This window comes from Oreochromis aureus, linkage group 20 (genome assembly GCF_013358895.1).
Source record: "Oreochromis aureus strain Israel breed Guangdong linkage group 20, ZZ_aureus, whole genome shotgun sequence".
Lineage (NCBI taxonomy): Eukaryota > Metazoa > Chordata > Actinopteri > Cichliformes > Cichlidae > Oreochromis > Oreochromis aureus.
In genome coordinates this window covers 23,138,491-23,159,842 of record NC_052961.1, presented here as the reverse complement: position 1 = coordinate 23,159,842, position 21,352 = coordinate 23,138,491, and the positions used below count along the sequence as shown (strand labels likewise).

Genomic DNA, 21,352 nt, shown 5'->3' with positions numbered 1-21,352 from the left:
AGCAGAATGAGTCCACAAAGGTGATGGGGGTGTCAGTCAGGATGATGGGGGGGAGTGGGGCTGTGTGCTTCCTGAAGTCCACAATAATCTCCACTGTCTTCTGGGCATTCAGCACCAGGTGGTTGTGGCTGCACCAGGACACCAGACGTTCAACCTCCTTCCTGTAGGCAGACTCATCCCCGTCCGAAATGAGTCCAATAACGGTGGTGTCATCTGCAAACTTGATTAGCTTGACAGACTGGTGGGTGGAGGTGCAGCAGTTAGTGTACAGGGAGAAGAGCAGAGGAGAAAGAACACAGAGGAGAAAGAACACGGTGCTGATGGTCCGGGAGTCCCAGACATTCTTTCCCAGCCTCACATGCTGCTTCCTGTCCGTCAGAAAGTCAGTGATCCACCAGCAGATGGGATCAGGCACATTCATCTGGGAAAGCTTGCCTTGGAGATGGTCTGGAAGGATGGTGTTGAAGGCAGAGTTGAAGTCCACAAACAGGATCCTGGCGTAGGTTCCTGGGGAGTCCAGATGCTGCAGGATGAAGTGTAGAGCCATGTTGATAGCGTCGTCTACAGACCTGTTGGCTCTGTATGCAAACTGCAGGGGGTCCAGGAGGGGGGCCGTGAGGGTCTTGAGGTAGGAGAGAACCAGGCGCTCAAATGACTTCATGACCACAGATGTCAGAGCCACAGGTCTGTAGTCATTTAGTCCAGTGATCCTTGGTTTCTTGGGGACAGGAATTATGGTAGAGGAGCGGTCCCCAACCCCCGGGTCTCGGACCGGTACCAGTCCGTGAGTCGTTTGGTACCGGGCCGCGAGAGTTGAGGCTCAGGTGTGAAATGTATGGTTTTCAGGGTTTTTATCGGTTTTCAGCGTTATTTTGTTATTGTTTTTATTGTTAACTCGGTTTTCCTGGGTCTTTTCACGTGTGTTATGAATAAATCTTCTTTTTTTCGGTACCGGCACTAGTTTTATTTTGTTGTATTTATCCGCGACACCTCATTGCCGGTCCGTGAAAATATTGTCGGGCATAAACCGGTCCGTGGCGCAAAAAAGGTTGGGGACCGCTGTGGTAGAGGACTTGAAGCAGGCAGGCACATGACATGTCTGCAGTGAGGAGTTCAAAATGCCAGAAAACACTGGGGACAACTCGTTTGCACATGTCTGAGGGTAGCAGGAGACACACCGTCTGGGCCAGGAGCTTTTCGAGCATTCAGCCTCTTGAACTGCTTCCTCACATCTGCTTCATGAATATGAAGGGTTGTAGTGCGAGAAGGTGGTGTGAAATCCTCCTTGGTGTGGGGTGTGGAGGGAGTTGTTGTAGCTGTGTTTGATGGTGGTGATGGCTCTATGGAGGGGGGAGAGGTGGGGGAATGAGTGTCCAAAGTGTCTCTCCTCTCTGGTCGGGCATTTAATTTACTGCTTGTATTTGGGAAGCTCTTGGCTCAGACTGGCTTTGTTAAAGTCCCCAAGAGCAATAATGAGAGAGTCCGGGAATGTCCGCTCCATGTGCAGTATCTGCACATAGGGCGACCGTGGCTCAGGGGGTTGGGACCTGCAACCGGAAGGTCGCCGGTTCGATCCCGGGCTCTCTGTCCTGGTCGTTGTGTCCTTGGGCAAGACACTTTACCCTACCGCCTACTGGTGTTGGCCAGAGGGGCCGATGGCGCGATATGGCAGCCTCGCCTCTGTCAGTCTGCCCCAGGGCAGCTGTGGCTACAACAGTAGCTTGCCTCCACCAGTGTGTGAATGTGAGAATAATTCTTTAATGCATTGTACAGCGCTTTGGGTGCCTTGAAAACCGCTATATGAAATCCAATCCATCTGCTCCGCGAGGGCGCACTGAGCTGCCTGCACATCCGCATCTGGCGGGATGTAAACAGCGGCCAAGATGAATGAAGCAAACTCCTGCAGAGAATAAAATGGTTTGCAGAGAATAAAAAGGTATTCCAGAGAGGAAGAGCAGTGCTGAGCAATCACTGTTACATCTGTGCACCAGCCACTATTAATGTAGAAGCAGACGCCTCTACCTGTGGTCTTACCAGAGAGAGAGGCCTGCCGGTCCGCGCGCAGCAGATGAAAACCCTCCAGCTTGAGTGCGCAGTCCGGGATGTCCTCAGAGAGCCACGACTCCGTAAAACATAAGACACAGGAGGAGGCAAAGTCTCTGTTCATGCTTCTCATCAGGGCCAGCTCGTCCATCTTATTCTGGAGTGAGCGTACGTTGGAAAGGAAGATCCCAGGAAGAGCAGTTCGCAGTCCGCATCTCCTCAGACACACGAGTGCTTTCCTCTCCTTCGGCGTCTCACTTTCCTGACCAAAGTCTGTAGTAAATCTGCCGCAGATGCGACAAATATTGGAAGTAAGTCCACAGGCGTTGTAGTCCTGTAGTTAAGAAGCTCCTCTCTGGTGTAAGAATATCCAGAGGAGTGCCCAGACACACAAGTTATGCACAAAAACAAAACAGAAGTAACGCAATGTGTGTGTGAGAGACACACACAGAGAGAGAGAGAGAGAGAGAGAGAATGTGAGTGTCTGTGTATAAGCGTTTGTCATGAAATGTGCTTGAAAATGAGGGTGTGAGACTACAACAACACCCCTCAGAAGTCAGAGGCGGACAGGGAAAGACCCAGGAGCCCCGGACCGTCTGCAGCCTCCCAAGAGTGCTAAAGACCCAAGGTCCCTCATCTCAATGACAACTGTGCACTCACCCCAACAAAGGGAAAAAGGAGGCCCGGACATAGCACCCACAGCCAAAGGGTGGGAGCGCAACGGAGGCAGAGGCCAGCCATCCCTCATGTGTTCAGGGCCTGGTGACGCTGCAGCATACAATGCCAAAAACTTAAAGAGACAAATTTTTGTTTTAATGTTTTAGAATTTTTCTTGGGAAGCACTTTGTGATATTTATTTTGAAAGGTGCCATATAACTAAAATTTTACTCTCTATAATCTTTTTTTGTTTTCATTAGAATTATTTTTTCACTTCTAAATGGTTTGGACTACTTTTTACAAATGCAATACAAACATTTTGTGTTTTGGGGTGTTACATCATGACACATCACAGTAGATTTTGTGTGCTGGCACCATTTTATCACAATCAGGGGGCCCAATCAAATAGACAGACAGTTCAGTCTCGCAGCAGAAGGAACTCAGTGAGACTTATCTAACAATTTGAAATCTAATGCACACTAAGCTGTGTGTCAGCTCATTCAGAAACAAACTGCATTGTGCAGACAATCTCACTAATTTATCCCTGTCCCTGCTATCATGGATATGATAAATAGTGATGTTTCTTGGGTATCATCTACAACAGATAAAAGAGGAAAAAAAGTTGGCAACTGGCAACAAGCCTGTCTGAAACTTAATAGAAATGCTGAACCAACGACACGTGAAAGAAAAAAATATTTCAAACGCATGTATGTGGATTTAATCAAACTTAAAATATTTATGTCATATGCATTAGATGAGAATGACAAGAATTATGGTAAAAGGGGATCAGAAATAATGGATACCCATACAACAAATACTTGTTGTTAAATGTGATTTAAATAACTTCATCGCTTCATCTGAAGCACAGGAACAGTCAGTTAACAAGGACACAGCGAACACAAGGAAGCAAGAGACTGAACAAGATAGTAACAGTTAGATATACACAAGAGTACAAGGAGAAATATCTGATTTATTTTATACTTTTATAAATCTTAGGTACCAACAAGGTAAAGCAATATAAGAAAGTTAATTGTGCAAAAAATCTTCTTAATCTTCTTTTTGAGCATGTCATTGTTGTCATGCTACATGAAGAAGATATTAAATATTGTGTAGATGTATTACTAATATGTAAACAGAAGATTCACATCATCATTTGAGCAACAAAGAACATAAAAAACTAAATGTTTCTGATATGACACCTTATCAGACAGAATACACTACAAGCACAACAATCCAGCATCCTGTAACTGGCCTGCTCAGTCAGTGGTTGTGCACAATCTTTTGAGAAAGAGGTGAACATGGACAAATGTTCATCTACAGTTTGTGTATTGATTGTAGCACTTTGTGCATTGGTGAAATTTGGCACTGTTTTTTCCACAGTGAAAACTGGTGGCATTTTAACAGGTGAGTTTTTTTGTTTGGTTTTTTTTAACTCAGATGTATTCAGCTTATAATCTGCCTTCTTAACAATTCTTTCTGAAATTTGCATGTTTGTTTGTTTCATTAAATGGTCTATTTGGGAACCACACAGCATCATAACTCTTGGCTCAATTACCACACCTCATTTATATCCTGCCTCTTTGCTCTTTTGTCTGTGATTCTTCCAAAAACAGAAGAATGCCCACGCCATCTTAATTTCGATCTGTCGTGTAAGGGGTGTCAGGACTGTCCTAGAGAGCACATATGCTGTGTCTATGATGGTGAAGAAGCCTGCGTCCGTCCTGTTTCCAGTATGTCTCACAATGTTTAATTTCATCTTGAGAGAGGGTGTGGAGTAAACCTGTGGTTAAAACTTCTCAGTTAAAAAAATGAGAGATAGTGTGAAAATAAAGTTTCTTCAAGTAAAATCCACATTTACCGCACTCTCTGGTTAGAGTTCTTTGTCTATACTGATTTGTCTTTCCTTCCAGGAAAGCCTGGAGTGTGTCCTCACTGGCGCTTCGACTTCGGACATTGTGCTGAATTTTGCTCTAAAGACAGAGACTGCCCCAATAATGAGAAGTGCTGCTCCAACGGATGTGGCCGTGAATGCATGGCTCCTGTCATAGGTGAGATATGAACAAAGCGACAGCGATCTACAAGATATCTGTTGTTGCAACACATATCAAGCTGCGAGCTGCCAAAAGGCTGTCACTGACCGGTAATTTGTGCAGATGTAATTAAATATAGGAAAATATATACACGAAAATTAATAATTTAATATATGTATACTTGGGACTGCATGAAATTTGAGAAGGTAAGGAGTGATCAGTGAAAAGTAGTGTTAATCTTCTCTTCGACATGGGGGTTTGGTTGGGTACTGAACAACAAAAGCCATTAAGACTTCTTGTAATAATGCTTTATCAGACTGCATACGTTTTGCCTGATATATGGGAAATAGAGTGTAAATTTGGGGTGGCAATATGATTTAAAACTAGAGATCTCCAGGAAACTCATATGTGCTCAACTTATAATCTGCCTGCTTATGGATTCTTTCTGAAATGTGCATTTCTGTTTGTTTTTTTCAAACAGCCAATTTGGGAACCATATAACATCATAACTCGTATTCCCCACAGCTGATCCATGTCCTTTTCTGCTTTACTGCTTCTTTCAAAACCAGAATGCCCACGCCATTTTAATCTTGATCTGTCATGTAAGGGGTGTCAGGACTGTCCTAGAGACCACATATGCTGTGTCTATGATGGTGAAGAAGTCTGCGTCCCTCCTGTTTCCAGTATGTCTCACAATGTTTAATTTCTTCTTAAGAGGCTGTGGTAATTTTTTGTTAAAACCTCTTGGTTAGTAAAATGAGAGATAGTCTAAAAATAAAAATTATTCCAGTAAAATCAACACCGCACTCTCTGGTTAGAGTTCATTGTCTATACTGATTTGTCTTTCCTTTCAGGAAAGCCTGGAGCGTGTCCTCGCAGGCGCTTTGACTTCGGACATTGTGTTGAATTTTGCGCTCATGACAGGGACTGCCCCAATAATGAGAAGTGCTGCTCCAACGGATGTGGCCGTGAATGCATGGCTCCACTCACAGGTGAGAGATGAACAAAACAAAGTGACATTTTAACAAGCAAGTTTCTTTTCACTGAGACGTGTTCATCTTATAATCTACTGCTTGCAGTTTCTTTCTGAAATGTGCATGTTTGGCTGTGTGACAGCCAAACTGGCCATCACACAGCATCATTACACTTACCTGATTTACCACAGCTCATCCTTATTCTGCTTTACTGCTTCTTTCAAAAACAGAATGCCCACGCCATCTTAATCTTGATCTGTCATGTAAGGGGTGTCAGCACTGTCCTAGAGACCACATATGCTGTGTTGCTGATGGTGAAGAAGTCTGCGTACCTCCTGTTTTCAGTGCGTCTCACAATGTTTAATTTCTTCTTAAGAGGGTGTGGATTAAATCTTTGGTTAAATCTTCTCAGTTAATAAAATGACAAGTAGTTTAAAAATAGTTTAACCCTACAATGCCTTTGTATCATATTTGTTACATGAGCTTCTGAGACCTCTATCTCATCAACATGATCAATACTTGCCATAATTTCAAAATGTTATGGACAAAACTCTCTTTTTTTTGTCTAAAATTAACATTGTTGTTAACAAAGAGTAGCCAAAAACTCCCAATGTATCAAATGTGATACAAAAAAATATATAATAAATATATAATAAAAATATATCATACACGACATGATATAGCAAAAAAAAAAAAAAAATGTGGATTTGTTATAAGGGTTAACAAACATCTCAGTTCTAAAGAATTTTCTGACTACTTTTTGATGGGTTGGATCCTACAGGGTTAAAAAGTTTCTTTAAGTAAAGGCCACATTCACTACACGTTCTTTGTCTGCACTGATTTCTTTTTCCTTTCAGGAAAGCCTGGAGTGTGTCCTCGCAGGCACTTTGCATATGGAAGTTGTGCTGAATCTTGCTCTTATGACAGTGACTGTCCCAACAATGAGAAGTGCTGCTTTAACGGATGTGGACATGAGTGCACGCTGCCCTACATAGGTGAGAGATGAATCAGACAGAGTCATAACTGTCATCTTATTTGCCTGGGGGCTGGGGCCCCTGGTAGGCTGCGAAGGTACTTGAAGTGGGCCACAGTTATATAACAGACATGCAGTTTGAAATTATGTACACTTTTGTAGTTGTTATACAGTATTTATATACATTTAAAAAAACAATTAAAACTGTTAAATTTGACTTCAAACTAGAGTTTAATCATCTAGATCTCACAGGGACACAGAATCAGACCAAAGCAGAAAGCTAAGAATATGACATGAACATCACTTGGATGAAAAAGAACATTTGATATTAATTCACTGGGCAGAAATGTCATTGAGAAGAAAGGGAAAGAGGATAATGAGTGAAAAGACAGCTGGGCATAATGAAGTGTATAAAGTCAAAATGCTGAATAACACTAATGTAGACAATGGGAACTGTGACACGTAGGTTTTTAAAGACCATTCAAAACAAATAGCTCCTGTTTATATCAGTGGTTGACAATGACAGTCTTAAAGAAACTACTGCACCAGAAAATACTGTGAAGCAGACAGTCAGGGTCAGTGCATGCAACCAAATAAACAGCATGAAGTTATTATTTACAAAAATAGGTAGCATCACTAAAGTAAAGAGCAGTTAAAGTGAGGTCACATCACAAAAGCTGGTGCTCATTATGTTTAAATTTCAGCTGTCAAGTTTTATGACTAGCATTTAAACACAGGATACATAGCATGCATGTCACTATTTGAGCATCATTCAGAAATAAAATGAAACGTCTTTCTGAAATGTGCATGTTTTTTTTTTTTAATTTGGCATTTGAATAAAACTGTTTTGGCAACCAGACCAGATCATAACTCTTATCTCATTTACAAGATAGCTGATTCACACTTTTCTACTTTAATCTCCCAAGATTCAAAACTATTTTTCTTTCTTCTAGTCAAAAGTCATATATACTACACTTTCTTACTATACTTATGGTTAGGGGGTTTTTTTTTTCCTTACAGTAAAGCCAGGAGTGTGTCCTCGCAGGCGCTTTGGCTACGGAAAATGTGCTGAATCTTGCTCTAATGACGGTGACTGCCCCTATAATAAAAAGTGCTGCTCGAACGGATGTGGACATGAGTGCATGGCTCCATACATAGGTGAGATATAAACAAAGTGACAGTTATCTACAGGATATCTGTTATATCATCCAAGACAGGTAGAAGAAGTCAGAAAAGGTTGTCTCTAACAATTGTGCAAAAAAAGAGAGAGAAAATGTTTAATTTCATGTACATTTACTTGAGATTGTATGAAACACGAAAGGGTGAGAACTGTTACTCTTCTTTATGACCATGTGTTTCTTTGTGTACTGCAGACCAATGACTCACTGCTGTACTGTTGTATGAGACTGTATAAGTTTTGCCTGATATTTGGGAAATAGAGTGTACACTTGGGTGGAATATGATTTAAAACAAGAGATGAATCAACTGGATCTCCAGGAAACTCATACTTTAGTCCAGAAGAAGGAAGTGCAGGAACATCCTTCAGAGAAACAGGGTGGGCCACTGCCTAAAATACAATAAAGTGTTTCACAGTTGTCAGAAACTCTTAGAAGAGATTTTGATTCATTTGCTACAGTTCAGGGTTCAATAAGGTCATGGGATATTTTTCAGAGGGACAACCCACCACAGTCTCTGGTTAGAGTTCTTGGTCTATACTCATTTCCCTGTCATTTCAGTAAAGCCAGGAGTGTGTCCTCGCAGACACTTGGGCCACAGACGTTGTATTGAATCTTGCTTTAATGACAGAGACTGTCCCTATATTGAGAAGTGTTGCTACAATGGATGCGGACATGAGTGCATGGTTCCCTACAAAGGTGATAGATGCACAAAGCAGTCAAAACCCTTTAAATACTTCACCAAGTGGTTACAAGTATTTTGTAACTAATCATATTTTTGGTATCTGTGAAGGCTGGCTGCTGCCCTCTGTCTGAAACCACCTCCATGTGTGCTGCTCAGTGTCCAGGAGGGCAGAAGTGCTGCAGGACAACCGGTGGTCATGCGTGCAGTGAGCCCCGCTGATTAGAAAGTCAATCTACATTAAACATCTTTAAACATTTACTGTGGCCTTCTCTTCAATGCAGTACGTTTTTCTTTCTGTAATATTATTAAGACTTTCTTTTTCTGATGATCACAAATGTTTTTGTAAAGGCAGACTGCGTGGCTAGGTGCTTGATTATATACATCTGTGACAACAGGACTGAAAAAAACACCTTAATTCAGAGAACAGGAAGTGTGGCTCCCTACCTCCTCCTTTTACCTAAAACTACTTCAAAATAAGTGATTTCCTGTCTAAGATTTTTTTTAAAGTTAATATTCATTACTTTTAGGTATCTTTCTTTGTATTTGTTGTTTTTCAGATATGACACCATACTGTCAAACAAAGTTTGAATGTAAAAAAAAAAAAAAAAAAAAAAGACATGTTGAAGTCACTCTGACATAATGTATTTCTGTATCTGATTGTTCCTAGTAGGGAGATAGAAAAGAAGCAATAATCTCTCCATGTGAGCTCAGAGGCTTCAGAGGGCAGTGAGATATCAAATCAGAATAACCAGATTTCATTACAGTTTCCTCACAGTAACATCATGCCTTAATGACAATATGGCTGCACTATGATGTAATGGAGTTATAGTTTCAAACATCTACAAAACAAAGAAAAATAATTCTCAAAACACTGATTGAGTTATTGACATAGCTCATTGTATAGCTTTGTACAACCCTTCTTGTGTGATTCCTGTGGGAAGTAAAGTATCTTGAACTGGGCTGTGAGTGATATGTATTTTAAATTTTGGCCCATCAAGCTGTGGGCCCTCCTCCACAGCAGCCTCAAGCTAACAAGCTAATTAATAGAAAGCAACAAAAATGAAAGCTTAAGTGGGAGACTGACTATCATGCACCTTTACACCACAGATAAAATACATTATTAACACATTCAAAGTAAATGTAACATTCTTCTCTGTAATTGGCAGCAGTTAACAGCATCCAACATTATTAAGGGTAATTTTTTGCTGAGGATGTTTAACACTGTCGTAGATTTGTATAAATGATACCTGCTGCTAAAGCAAAACACACGGCTGTTTCCATTATTGCCCTCTGTTCTTTGCAGGGGAGGAATTTAAGTGCTAAAAGGGGGGAAGCAGAATTAAATAGAACGGACATTTCACAGTTCGTGAGCACAGAAAAACTGCAGAAAAATGCTGAGTTTGTCAGAGTTGCCACATGTAGGATTTCACTCATTCCATTTGGAAAGCTCTGTTGAAACAACCAGTTAAAATCAATCATTGACATCTTTCAGTCGTATTTTCAAATGAAACTATTTTAGTTTTAATCAAATGCAATGATTTGATATATAACAGCATGTCAATAGCAGCATGTGACGTTGGAGCAAAAACTAATAAACAACTTGGATCGGAAGACCAATACATGTTCCCCACCTTGTGGAGAAAAGAAGAAGCTGCTTGAAACTTACCAACCCTTCTTGTAGGATTTCTGTGGTAAGTAAAATATTCTGCAATGGACTGTGTGGTTTGCACAGTGGTGTCCACCCCAAGCACACACCCAACTAAACTGAACAGAGAGGCCATTCTCCACAGCACCCTTAAGCTAACACGCTAAATAATAGTTATTTTGTAGAGTCAAAAAGTCATCTCATCCAGTAAACACTGCAAATCATCACCAGATCATAAAATGTTAGTCTTAAACAGAATAATTATTAACGTTATTTAGGTCACTGATGTGGGATTTAAACCATTTAGGGCCCAACACTGACCCCTGGGGGACACCACAAGCGTAACTTCCTTCTCTGACATGTGAGCAAGAATTAATTTCACTTCACAAATTGGTGCCAGTTTCTTAAAAAAACAACAACTCTCAAATCACTTTAAAACTACTCATCTCATCTATTGTATCAAATGTCTTTCTGAAGTGTGTAAATAATCCAACCGCATATTGCTTTTTTGTCTATGGAGTCTAATAATGCTAGATGGCAATGCGGGCTGGTTCACTGGTTAAAAAGAAAATAAAGCGCTTCACATTTGTCAGATACTGTTGGAGGAGAAATTATTTCACTAAAATGAAGTGAGGGTAAAATGAGATCACATGACAAAAACTGTTGATCATCATAACATTTTTCAGCCATCTAGTTTTATTACTAACATGTAAACACAAGAGTCATACCACAGTACGTGCCATATTTTGAGCATGCTTAAAAAATAAAGCGATATGACACCGGAGAGAGTGTAACTCTACAGGCACAAGGACCCAGCATCCTCTAATGTGGCCTGCTCAGCATGTGGTTGTGGACTGGTGTACAGTATTTGTGCACACAGCAGTACATGTTTTGAGCAAGAAGTGAACATGGACAAGCACTGGTGGACAGTTTGCGCATTGATTGTAGCCTTTTGTGCATTAGCGCACTTTGACACTGTTCTTTCAGCGAGAGCTTGTTGCAAATTAACAGGCAAGTTTCTTTTGACTCATATGTTTTCAACTCATTATCTGACTGCTTACGGATTCTTTCTAAAATGCGCGTTTGTTAAACAACCAAACTGGGAACCACTTAGTATCATAACTCATGTCTCATTTGGCTGATCCGTATCCTTTTCTGCGTTTCTCTTGCAAGTCTAAAAGGTTTCTTCCAGTCAAAAGGCCCATGTACCACACTCTCCCGTTGTAAGTCGTTGTCTATACTGATTTCTCTTTTCTTTCAGGAAAGCCAGGAGTGTGTCCTCGCAGGCGCTTGGGCTACGGACGGTGTGCTGAATTTTGCTCTAATGACAGTGACTGCCCCGACAAGGAAAAGTGCTGCTCCAACGGATGTGGACATGAGTGCATGCCTCCATACGTGGGTGAGAGATAAACAAAGTAACCCCCCCCCAAATACATCCCAGGTGTTTACAGGTATTTTGTAACTAATCATATTTTTTGACTTCGCTGTGATCAGTGAAGCGTGGCGGCTGTCCTCTGCCTGAGACCACCCCCATGTGTGCTGAGTACTGCTATCACGATGGTCAGTGTCCAGGAGATCAAAAGTGCTGCAGGACTACCTGTGGACATGCATGCAGTGAGCCCTGCTGATTAGGAAGTCCATCAATCTGCATTAAACATCACGGCTCTCCTTTTGTTTAGATGGACACATTTTTCTCACAGAGAAAGAGTGGCCTGTTTGCATTTATTCCTTGTTCTCTTTTTTACAACATGTATTCTTACTTCAGTGTGAAAAACACTTAGTATGTCTGTTCCATTTCTAGTTAAAGCCTTAGAGTACGATGCATTGTTTTTGTTGTTTTTGTATGACCAATAAAAATAGCCCAAACCCATATAACCTTGCTATAAATGTGTTTTTAATAGATCCTGGAATTCACAAGCCTGTGGGTTGTTTTTTTTTTTGTTTTTTTTGAGTCCATTTCCCTGCAAAAACAAATGATGAAACGTAGCAAGAATGGAAAGTGCTTCCTGGCAGAACACAAAATGATTCAGACAGACGATGAAAACGTTCTTAGTTTTCTGCATTGTTGCATACTTGTGTCTCAAACTGTATTTTGCTGTTTGTTATTTAATGAACATTTTAGTTTTTGGTAACTTACTAGTTTGACCAAAGAAAGTTGCAACAATCAGTGACAAATTCCTCTACTATGTAATGTCCAAGGAGAAAACTTGCAGTTTGTAGCTGATCACATATGAACATCAAATTCCACATGTGGAAAGCTGCTTTTTCCTTTGTTTTTGTTCCACACTGTTGGCAAACGCGCAGGGGTAAGAATTGCTGACCTGGCAAATACAGAGAGAGGTCTGTGTTTGTTCCTTCAGAGTCTGTCATCAGCAGGGCCAACTATGTTTACACAAAAATGTGGGCACTCAATGGGAAGTAATAATGCTCCAACTCCTGTTTAATTTAGAGTTGGGCACTTTCGCGTCTAGTAATCTGAAAAATGATGTTTGGTAGTTTATTGAAAAGGCAGTAACAGCAATAACAATACAAAACATAGTCAAACATTCAAATGGAGCTCACTGTTTTACAGAAATATTTTTCTAGGAAGGAAAAAAAATGTGTTTAAAAGGCTTAAACAAAAGTAAATGCATGGCAGTATTTCATTTAGTATTTAACATCTACAGGAGCTGCTCAGCCATAGAACCGAGGACCACGAAGCTCCAGGAGCTCAGTTTTAGTGCTGATGTTAATGCCAGAGGTGTTTTGGAGCTCTGCAGTTATTGAGTCAGCAGCTTTAGTGACTTTTAGGCTGCATCACCTCAGCCCTTGGTGACACCCCTCTGAAGATCTACATGTCCAACGATTTGTGGCCGAGTTGTTGTGGCTCCTACATGCTTCCACTTTGTTATATCACCACTTCAGCTGATCATTAAATATCTAAGAGGGAAGAAATTTCATGAACTGACTTGTTGCGGTGGTGGCATCCTATTACACGACCATACAAAGGCAGACTGCTTGGCTGTTACCTGCAGCAACAGGACTGAAAGCACCTGAATTCAGAGAAGAGGAAGTGTGGCTCTGTACTTTTGTCCATATAGTGTATTTGTTATAAGACACTGAAAGTGTTTAAAACTGATGACTTAATAATTCAACAAATAAAAGGTATTTATTATGCTCAGACAATTGCATTCAACATTCAAAACTGTAACCAAAATCAGTGCCAAATAAATATTTGGTAAAGGGCAGCTTGGTTTTACTTGACAACAATTGATATCCTGCGTAGAAACATGAAAAAAGTTCATTTTAATCATTTTTAAGTACTTTTTAGCATTCGTTCTGTTTCACACAATATTCTGGACATCATACTGGAATGAGTTTCAGAGTTTTTTGATGCCCTGTCATGAATGAAGTTTCAATTAAAATAAGCAGTCTAAGAAGAAAAACGTTATGACATCCTGAAGTGACTTTGACTTAGTGTATCTCATAGCGGCAGAGATGCCAAATAAGTCTTAAGACCACTTAGAGACCAAAAAGCGATTATATTTCAGAGGCTTCAGAGTGCAGTGAGATATGAAATCAGAATAACCTGATTTTATTACAGTTTCTTCACAGTAACAGTATGCCTTAATGACAGTGTGGCATTATGATGTAATGAGTTATAGTTTAAAAAATCCAGAAAACAAACCAAAAAACAAACAAACCCTAGCCCAAATCCCCCAAAACTAAGGGGTTTTAAAGCACCGCAGCCCATTGTTCAGCTTTGGCTCCTCTTATTTATCAAACAAGAACAAATCTTCAACTTCCCGTCTACTTTTTCTGTCTTTAGGCAGCAAGAAATTGCTTTACAACACAAATGTTCAACAAATGTATCCGTCTTATTCCATTCAACAACAAAATCCTCAAGTTGACAGGTTTTAAAACATTCGTAGCAGTATTTGTCCCAGTTCTTCCCTGTATATTACATATTTTCCAGTAGTTTCAACACAAGGAAAACTTCCTTTCTAAAAGATGCCACTTGGCATGCTCACAAAGCCTCAGAGTGGCGGGACGCCCCTCATCTTTCGGATGACGTTAGCGATCCGCTTGGCCAGTCCTGGGTTGGGCTCTTCGATCTGGAAGCTCCGCGTTAGTAAGTTGTATAGGGAGCCGTAGCCCACAGCCACTACAGTGCATGTTAGGCAGATGACATTGTAAGGCATGCTGAAGTCTGGAGTGGGCAGATTGACAAGCAGAGGCTCTGTGTAGATGCGGACAAAGTAGCTGGACTCTTCTTTACAGGGAAAACTGGTGAGAGAGGAAAATTTGATCATTCCATGTTCTAGATAAATGTGTCTGTGCAGAAACTCAAACAGTGCATGAATAAAATACACTAAATGTCATTTTCATCAAGGTGGGTGGGGGGTGGGGAGGGCTATATACTTACAAGCTGCTGAAAAGTGGTCGTTCCCGAGTGCTGTTTGTATCCATGGCGACAGTGCTTGGTACAAGAGAACTAATAACTGAAGATCTAAATGTTAAAGACAAGGACAAGGACTTTAGTCAATAAAAGTCTGACATTAATTTAAAATCCTAACAAAAAAAAAAAAAAAAAAAAGCAAAAAGCAAAAATCATTTGAGAAGCAACACATGTGGAGCTTTTTTCAGAAATGTTTGGAAACAATCCTACGTGCATACCCGACATAGAAACCGTGGTTGGGATCGGGTGGGTATTCAGTCCATTTGAGCAGAGCCCTCTCAAACTGCACTGTAACCTCAGTCACAGAGTTTGGAGGAAGCTGGATCAGCATCTCCAACAGGTGGGGCTTCACACGGTCCTTAGATGGCTCGTAGTGGATGTAGCCTAGCAGAAGAAGAAAAACACAAGTGACCAATAATACACTGATTCAATGTTCACACTAGAACTGCACAAACACAAATGCTCTGGCATCTGTTGGCAAGAAAATTGTATTTTAAACAGCTATCAACCCAGTTTTTACAGTCAGTGAATCTCTAGTTTAGACACAGATCACTGGTTTATATAAATGACATAATGGGACAATAGTTCATCAATAACAGCATGTTATTCAAGTTAGAAATGAACACCAACATATGTATTTGATAACTGTTTCTTACAGAAAACATGACTCATGTTCTCCACCTTGTGACAAAAAGAAGCAGCTGCATGAACCCTTACTAACCCTTCCTGTGGGTTAATGTGGGAAGTCAAGTATCTTACAGTGGGCTGTGAACAGTATGACCGACTTACCCCTGTAAGGTCAAGTGTATAATATTTGAAACATGAGTTTTTGAGACCTTTACATCATTAGTGTGATTTCTTTAACCTTAAACCCTTTACACATTTTTGCTGAAGATGAATAGTCATCAATAAATTGCACAGAAATTCTGGTGTAGCAAAAATCATACAAATCAAAACTCATAATAATTCATGGCAGGTTCAATAAAGACTCCAGCTTCAAGAAAATGTGATTTTTCTGGCAATTATTTCATGATTCAGATTTTACAGGGTTAAGTAAAAGACTGAATAATAATACGCATCGTTGAAGAAGTCAACATCAAAAATCAAAGCCTGCAGAGATGCTCACATGTCCCCCAGGACATTTAAGCTAACTAACAAAAGGCAGCAAAAATGAAAATGAAATCAAGTTGAAGGCACACAAGTTCAGCTCAAGTGGGAGTCTGACTATCGTGCACCTCCACAAAGTGTAAAGAGAAAGCTGTGTATTCATTTGCCACTGACAATTTGTGCTTTTAAAGACAACAATTAGCATCATCATGTTGATGTTTGAATCAAGGTATGGGGGTCAGAGGTAGGGGACAGCACCTTCAAAAAGCCACTGAACTGAAAAGATGCACTCATGGACTGTTTCTTTGAGCTGTAAATGCAACTTTCATTTTTATGTGCAGGTGTTTCATGGCAGAAGACAAAGCTGCAAGAGTCAAGTAAACTACATGATAAAAGATCTTTTACTTTTCTTCTTTTACTAAATTAAAAGAAAAGTGTCTAGACTTCTTGAAGTTGCTTCTTTTACTAAATTAAACTTCCTAAGAAATGATTCTGTGGTCATCTTCAGGTCCATGAAACAGTCCAAGTAAGACTTGCAGACATAGAAACAGGAAAATAAAGATTTATTGCTTTACCTTTAGATCAGATCTATTCTACTAAATCATGCCTGTTAATCAGGTTGCTGGGAGGTGGCTTCCTGTTGAATTTGTGATATGCTAATGCTAAATAGCTCAAAGGCTAATAAGCTGTTTTGTAGACTGGTTGAGGTTTATATGTGGACCAAACTGTACATGCAGAGGCCACAAAAGACATACATTTTTGATTTAATCAATAAGTCAGCCACCCCATGATATTCTTATTTCCCACAGTGGCCTTAAGTGAAGTTAAGGACATTGTACCAGACCAATATCCTGTACTACACTGTGTACTCACTGTACAGGATATTGGTCGTCTTTCAAAGGTAAATTGTTTTTGGGACTATGTAAATTTATTAATCTAATTGCAAATTAACAGTGCACACATCCTTTACTGCTTTCTAAAATTACTCACTGGGTTTGTTGTCCTTTCCCTTGCTCGTCACGCTGAGCGTGTGGATGTAGAGACGAAGATACCAAGGCACAGAGTCCAGCAGCAGTACAGGGAAAGACCTGTATGGGTGGTTGTTGTACATTAATGTGTGAATCTCTCCTGTCTGCAGCCCGTATCCAGCCACATAACGCTCAGCATGGAGCAAGGGACGCAGCATTTCACCTGAGGAGAGAAAGTCAGAGTGATTTTAATAATTCACTGGGTGTAAAACAAAAGTGACGATAAAAAAATGGCTTAAAAATTTGTGAAGTGTGCGCATTTTATTATCTCGTTCTTGTTTCATCATACATTCTTCAAGACAATATTCTGACTATCATAAACAGCTTTATACATTATACAGTCTCTACTCTTCTGGCTCACCCTCATTGGACTTCCATCGAATCAGCAGATTGAGGGAGCGCACAGAGCCAAAGGTGGTTTCTTGGGTCAGATCGTACACAGAGAAGGTCCGTCTGTCTCCCAGCACCACTGCCTGGCTCAGCAGGGAAGTGGCTGGGCTGAGCTCAAACTGCTCCCCCTGCAAAATAAAAACAGGTTTGTTCCAATCATAACTCTTGCAGAGCTTCAATAATATATTTGACATTATCTATACATACGAGTAGTGCCATTTATCAACAGATAATCCACTAGATCAGCAACACCTCCATGTTCATATAGCTGTCACAATTCGATGTTTTGTATTCTAAGGTTTGAATTATCTAATGATTTAGATTTGCATATTTTATATTAAAGGAAAAGCAAACCTCAGGGTTGTCTGTGATGTCGATATATAGTTTACTGGAGGAGGCCAACGGACAAGCTTCTGTCAGGGTCCGAGAGAACATCTTGAACAAAGACCACTCTGAGGGAACAGACAGCTTGAATTAACAAAAACCAGGGGAATGTTACCAAAACCCAGATATGGGACAGAGAACAAAAAAAACGTGCTTTCACTTACCTCGTTTGGCCTGTCCAGAGTTGTGCAGGTCAAAGACTGAATTCACCGTCTGTCTCAGCTCCCAGGATGTGGTTTTGCACTGCCAGTCCTGACACACGGACCTGATGTGCACTGCCTGGGAATGAAAACTGCTGTGGAAGAGTTTCTCTGACTTCAAAAGGACAGCGAGACCAGCCTGTTTGGAAAATATAGTGAGGAGAAAACTTAGTACGCTAACACATGGCATTGATGTCCCGTGTTTTTTTAGGAAGAAAAATGCACACATAAAGGGAGGGAGAGAGAGAGAGCGAGAGAGAGACATTTACCTTGGATCCACATGGCAAGAGTTTCTTCCAGGGTGTCAAATTCTCTGTGCAAACAATTTCTCGTGGGAGGGTGGCATAGCGAAGGAAGCTGTGGTCTGTCACTTTAACACACACACACACACACACACACACACACACAAATATTGCATATGCAGTAGAGTGAGTCCTGGGGCATCTGCAGTGCTGTAATGGGTATTCAACTGTCTAACACGCACCTCAGAATAAGACTATCACATGCTCAAATAAAATCTAATATATATATTAAAAAAGAGGCATCCTGAGTACAGGTAAAGCACGCATTTTATTGCAAAAGGTTTCCTTAATGCAAACAGGGCCTGTGTAAAAAGTGTTCATCTGTTTACTTATTCCCAAACAAAAAAACAACAAAAAACAAACAAACAAAAAAACCACACAACTAAACCAAGTTTCTAACAGGGTGCAGCACACCTGACAAGCCTGGCAATCAAATCACCTGTAAAGCCGACAATTTGCAGTAGCATGAGGTGTAAAACCACTAGAAACAACAGTTTAAAAAACAAAACAAAAACAAAGCACATGTCTAGGTTAGATGAGGAAGAAGGTTACTGCACTAAATCTCTGAGACTCAATATTGAAAGAAATTAGCTACACATGGTCGTTTGGAACAAATGAGAATCTTCCTAGAGGTTGCCAACCTTCCAGAATTCCTCTGAGAGCACTTTGAATACTCATCAGTGAGGTTAACATTCAAGCTACCACAGTGTTTGTGACTCTGAGAGACACAAGGTAAAAATGACAGACTGATCTCCAGTAATCTGAAGCACTTTGTGGCAGCTGATGCTGCTAAAGTTGTTTGAATCATAACTGACCAGTGATGGAACAGGGTGACAAGAGGATTACTGCAAGAGGATTTTCTCTTGCAGTAATTCTGTATAATAATGTGATATTAGACAGTTCAATGGTGGCTGATGACACAATTAGCTTTTGCAGAGGTTCATTACTACAGATGATACTCTAAATGCAAAAAGGAGACTGACTGTACCGTTGCCTATTCCCAGGGGTTTGAAGGAGGCACTGGGCTGAACAGTGTTGGTGGAGTCAATGAAGTTCAGTGATGCACAGAAGATGCCTGACAAAACATTGGTTAGCTCCTTCCATGTAGCATCGACACTGGGAAAGGCAGAAAAAAAGGCATGTGGAAATGTTAAAATGATTTAGCAAAGGTAGGTTAGGCAGCAACTACATAAAAAACAAACTGTAGCCAAAACTTGTGGGAGTAGAATTTCTGGCAGTTTTATGTTTAAAATCAATACAGCAAACCATTACGATACTTTGTATAGTGATATTGTATCAATACAGGGTCACCAAATATTGATACTCTGGGAATATAACGAACAAGAGGGTTCATCACATGCACCACCATCCTGAGATGATGTTAGCTGAGCAAACTTGCATTAAATTCAATTAAATTCACATTTAATTGATGTACCATCTGAAACAGATTGCATGTAATTCGATCCCAGACTGATAACAGATTATATCCCTCTTAATGCAACATTTATGACCGGTTTTACTGAGACTGCTGGTCTCATTTAGCAGCAAAAAAACTACCTGAACTGTCTGCTAGTTCGGCATAAGCTTGAGAAACATCACTGTCATTATAAGAACTGAAGGAAAAAACACAAAAACAAAAAACAGCAAGGACGGTTATGGATGAGCAAAACTGGTAGGTTGGTGGTTCAATCCTCTACTGGTCTACTCTGCATGTCAAAGTATCCTTGGTCCACATACTGAACCCCCAGTTGCCATTGATGCATCCATTGGAGTGTCATGTGTGCATGTTAGGTTAAAAATACTAGGGCATAGAAAAAATGTTTACAAAAGCAGGTTTATGAATGTGTTTGTGAATATGTGAATGAGGCTCATAGTAAGAAGGGGCTTTAAATGCTCAGAGTAGAAAAACACCATATAAGTACCGGTCTGGGGTTTGTTTGTTTTTTTACCCCCTTATTAATCCACACATTCATTTCATCTCTGCTGTACTCACTCTGTCACTGAGTCTTGGAACCAGACCCAGAGCTCAGCTCCAGGTGGCGATGGTATAAAGGGTTGCCCCCACTGCATGGTCCTCCAGTAACCTTGTGTGAAAGAGATGTGCAGCTCTCTGACCGAGAATTTGGAGATGACCTGGCCCAGAGACTTGGGAAAGAGCCGGTAGTGGGACACTGAGAAATGTAACAACGTGGTTTAGAGTTAGAAAGAGCAAACATTGTTGTAATTTTGAGAACAGGAGAAAGAAAATGTTATTTAATTAATGTGGGGTGTATTAAACTCGTATAATATTGCTAATAATGAATAAACACTCCTGAAACCAACTAAACAGGAACAGACGCAGATTTTAACAGGAAGTGGACATCAATAAATCAACAAAAATGTGGTAATTTATAAGAGAAGGTCAACTGACGGAAAATACAGATGCCATATCACGTAGTAATCTTTTTAATGTTTCGATCTGACAGACTATAGGAGCATCGAGAAGCAAAATATGAACCCTCATTTCGAAGCATTTAAATGTTTGTCATTTTATACATTATAGAGCTTTTCTGTCCGCTATTCGACAGACTCAAGTATATTCATAAGTTACTTCTATAAGAAGATAAAACATTTACATGTGTGTATTTTCTTATTCGTGTCTAACAGAGTGTTATCTCCCTGCTAGCAGTTAGCTTACCTTTGTTTTCTCTCATGAAGTCTGTGTCCCACAGGGTGCGGAACTGGAAGCTGGCATAAATATCTCCAGAGTGCAGAGGTCTGATGACCAGCTCTTCTTGGAAGTCGTCTTTAGGCTGTGGTACCGACGAAGGTACCACTGTTTCAGGGGCAGAAGTGCCCTGCGCATCGGCTGCAGCATCAACCCCGGCTTCTTTAACCTCGGTTGCTTCCCACCGTCTCCCCTCCACCGCGGGCAGGTCAGCCGTTTGTTCCGCTGTTTGTGCATTATGGTCAACCCCACCTTGGTGGTCATTAACTGGCGTCGTTTCATGAATGTCTGCGACAACAAACACGGACAAACTAAAAAGAATAAACAGCCAAGACCAGCAGCTGCACCTGTGAGCAGCCATTTTTCTCGAGGCGGTGGTTGACTTCCGCGTTAACGCGTCATGAGTAGAACCAGCCAATGGGCTGCTTCCATATGGAGTCATCCTTGGCTGCTTTGTTTTAAGCCTAAATATTTTCTTTAAAAAAATTATAAATACATGCTAACATGGAATATGTTTCTGTTTTATTTTAAGCAAATTCTAAAATTAAAAAAATAATACATTTTAGAAACTATTAGTTTCATGTGAAGGCGGTATGGAAGCGGTATGACAAATT

At 40.5% G+C, this 21,352-nt stretch overlaps 2 protein-coding genes across 2 annotated transcripts; one reads left to right on the top strand and one right to left on the bottom strand.

Annotated features, from left to right (window-relative positions):
• Nucleotides 1–2,102: 2,102 nt before the first annotated feature.
• On the top strand, nt 2,103–12,054 carry LOC116309680 (WAP four-disulfide core domain protein 3-like). The gene is made up of 8 exons (XM_039604334.1): nt 2,103–2,211; nt 4,611–4,748; nt 5,585–5,722; nt 6,562–6,699; nt 7,698–7,835; nt 8,414–8,551; nt 11,444–11,581; nt 11,677–12,054. Exons 1-8 carry the CDS (start codon nt 2,103–2,105, stop codon nt 11,808–11,810), a joined length of 1,071 nt encoding a protein of 356 aa, XP_039460268.1. The 3' UTR covers nt 11,811–12,054.
• Nucleotides 12,055–13,311: 1,257 nt separating this feature from the next.
• On the bottom strand, nt 13,312–21,146 carry pigt (phosphatidylinositol glycan anchor biosynthesis, class T). The gene is made up of 11 exons (XM_031726425.2): nt 20,709–21,146; nt 20,025–20,202; nt 19,020–19,147; nt 17,999–18,099; nt 17,694–17,868; nt 17,500–17,597; nt 17,117–17,273; nt 16,718–16,918; nt 14,839–15,004; nt 14,588–14,671; nt 13,312–14,448 (listed from the first exon to the last, which is right to left on the bottom strand). Exons 1-11 carry the CDS (start codon nt 21,097–21,099, stop codon nt 14,199–14,201), a joined length of 1,929 nt encoding a protein of 642 aa, XP_031582285.1. The 5' UTR covers nt 21,100–21,146; the 3' UTR covers nt 13,312–14,198.
• Nucleotides 21,147–21,352: the final 206 nt, after the last annotated feature.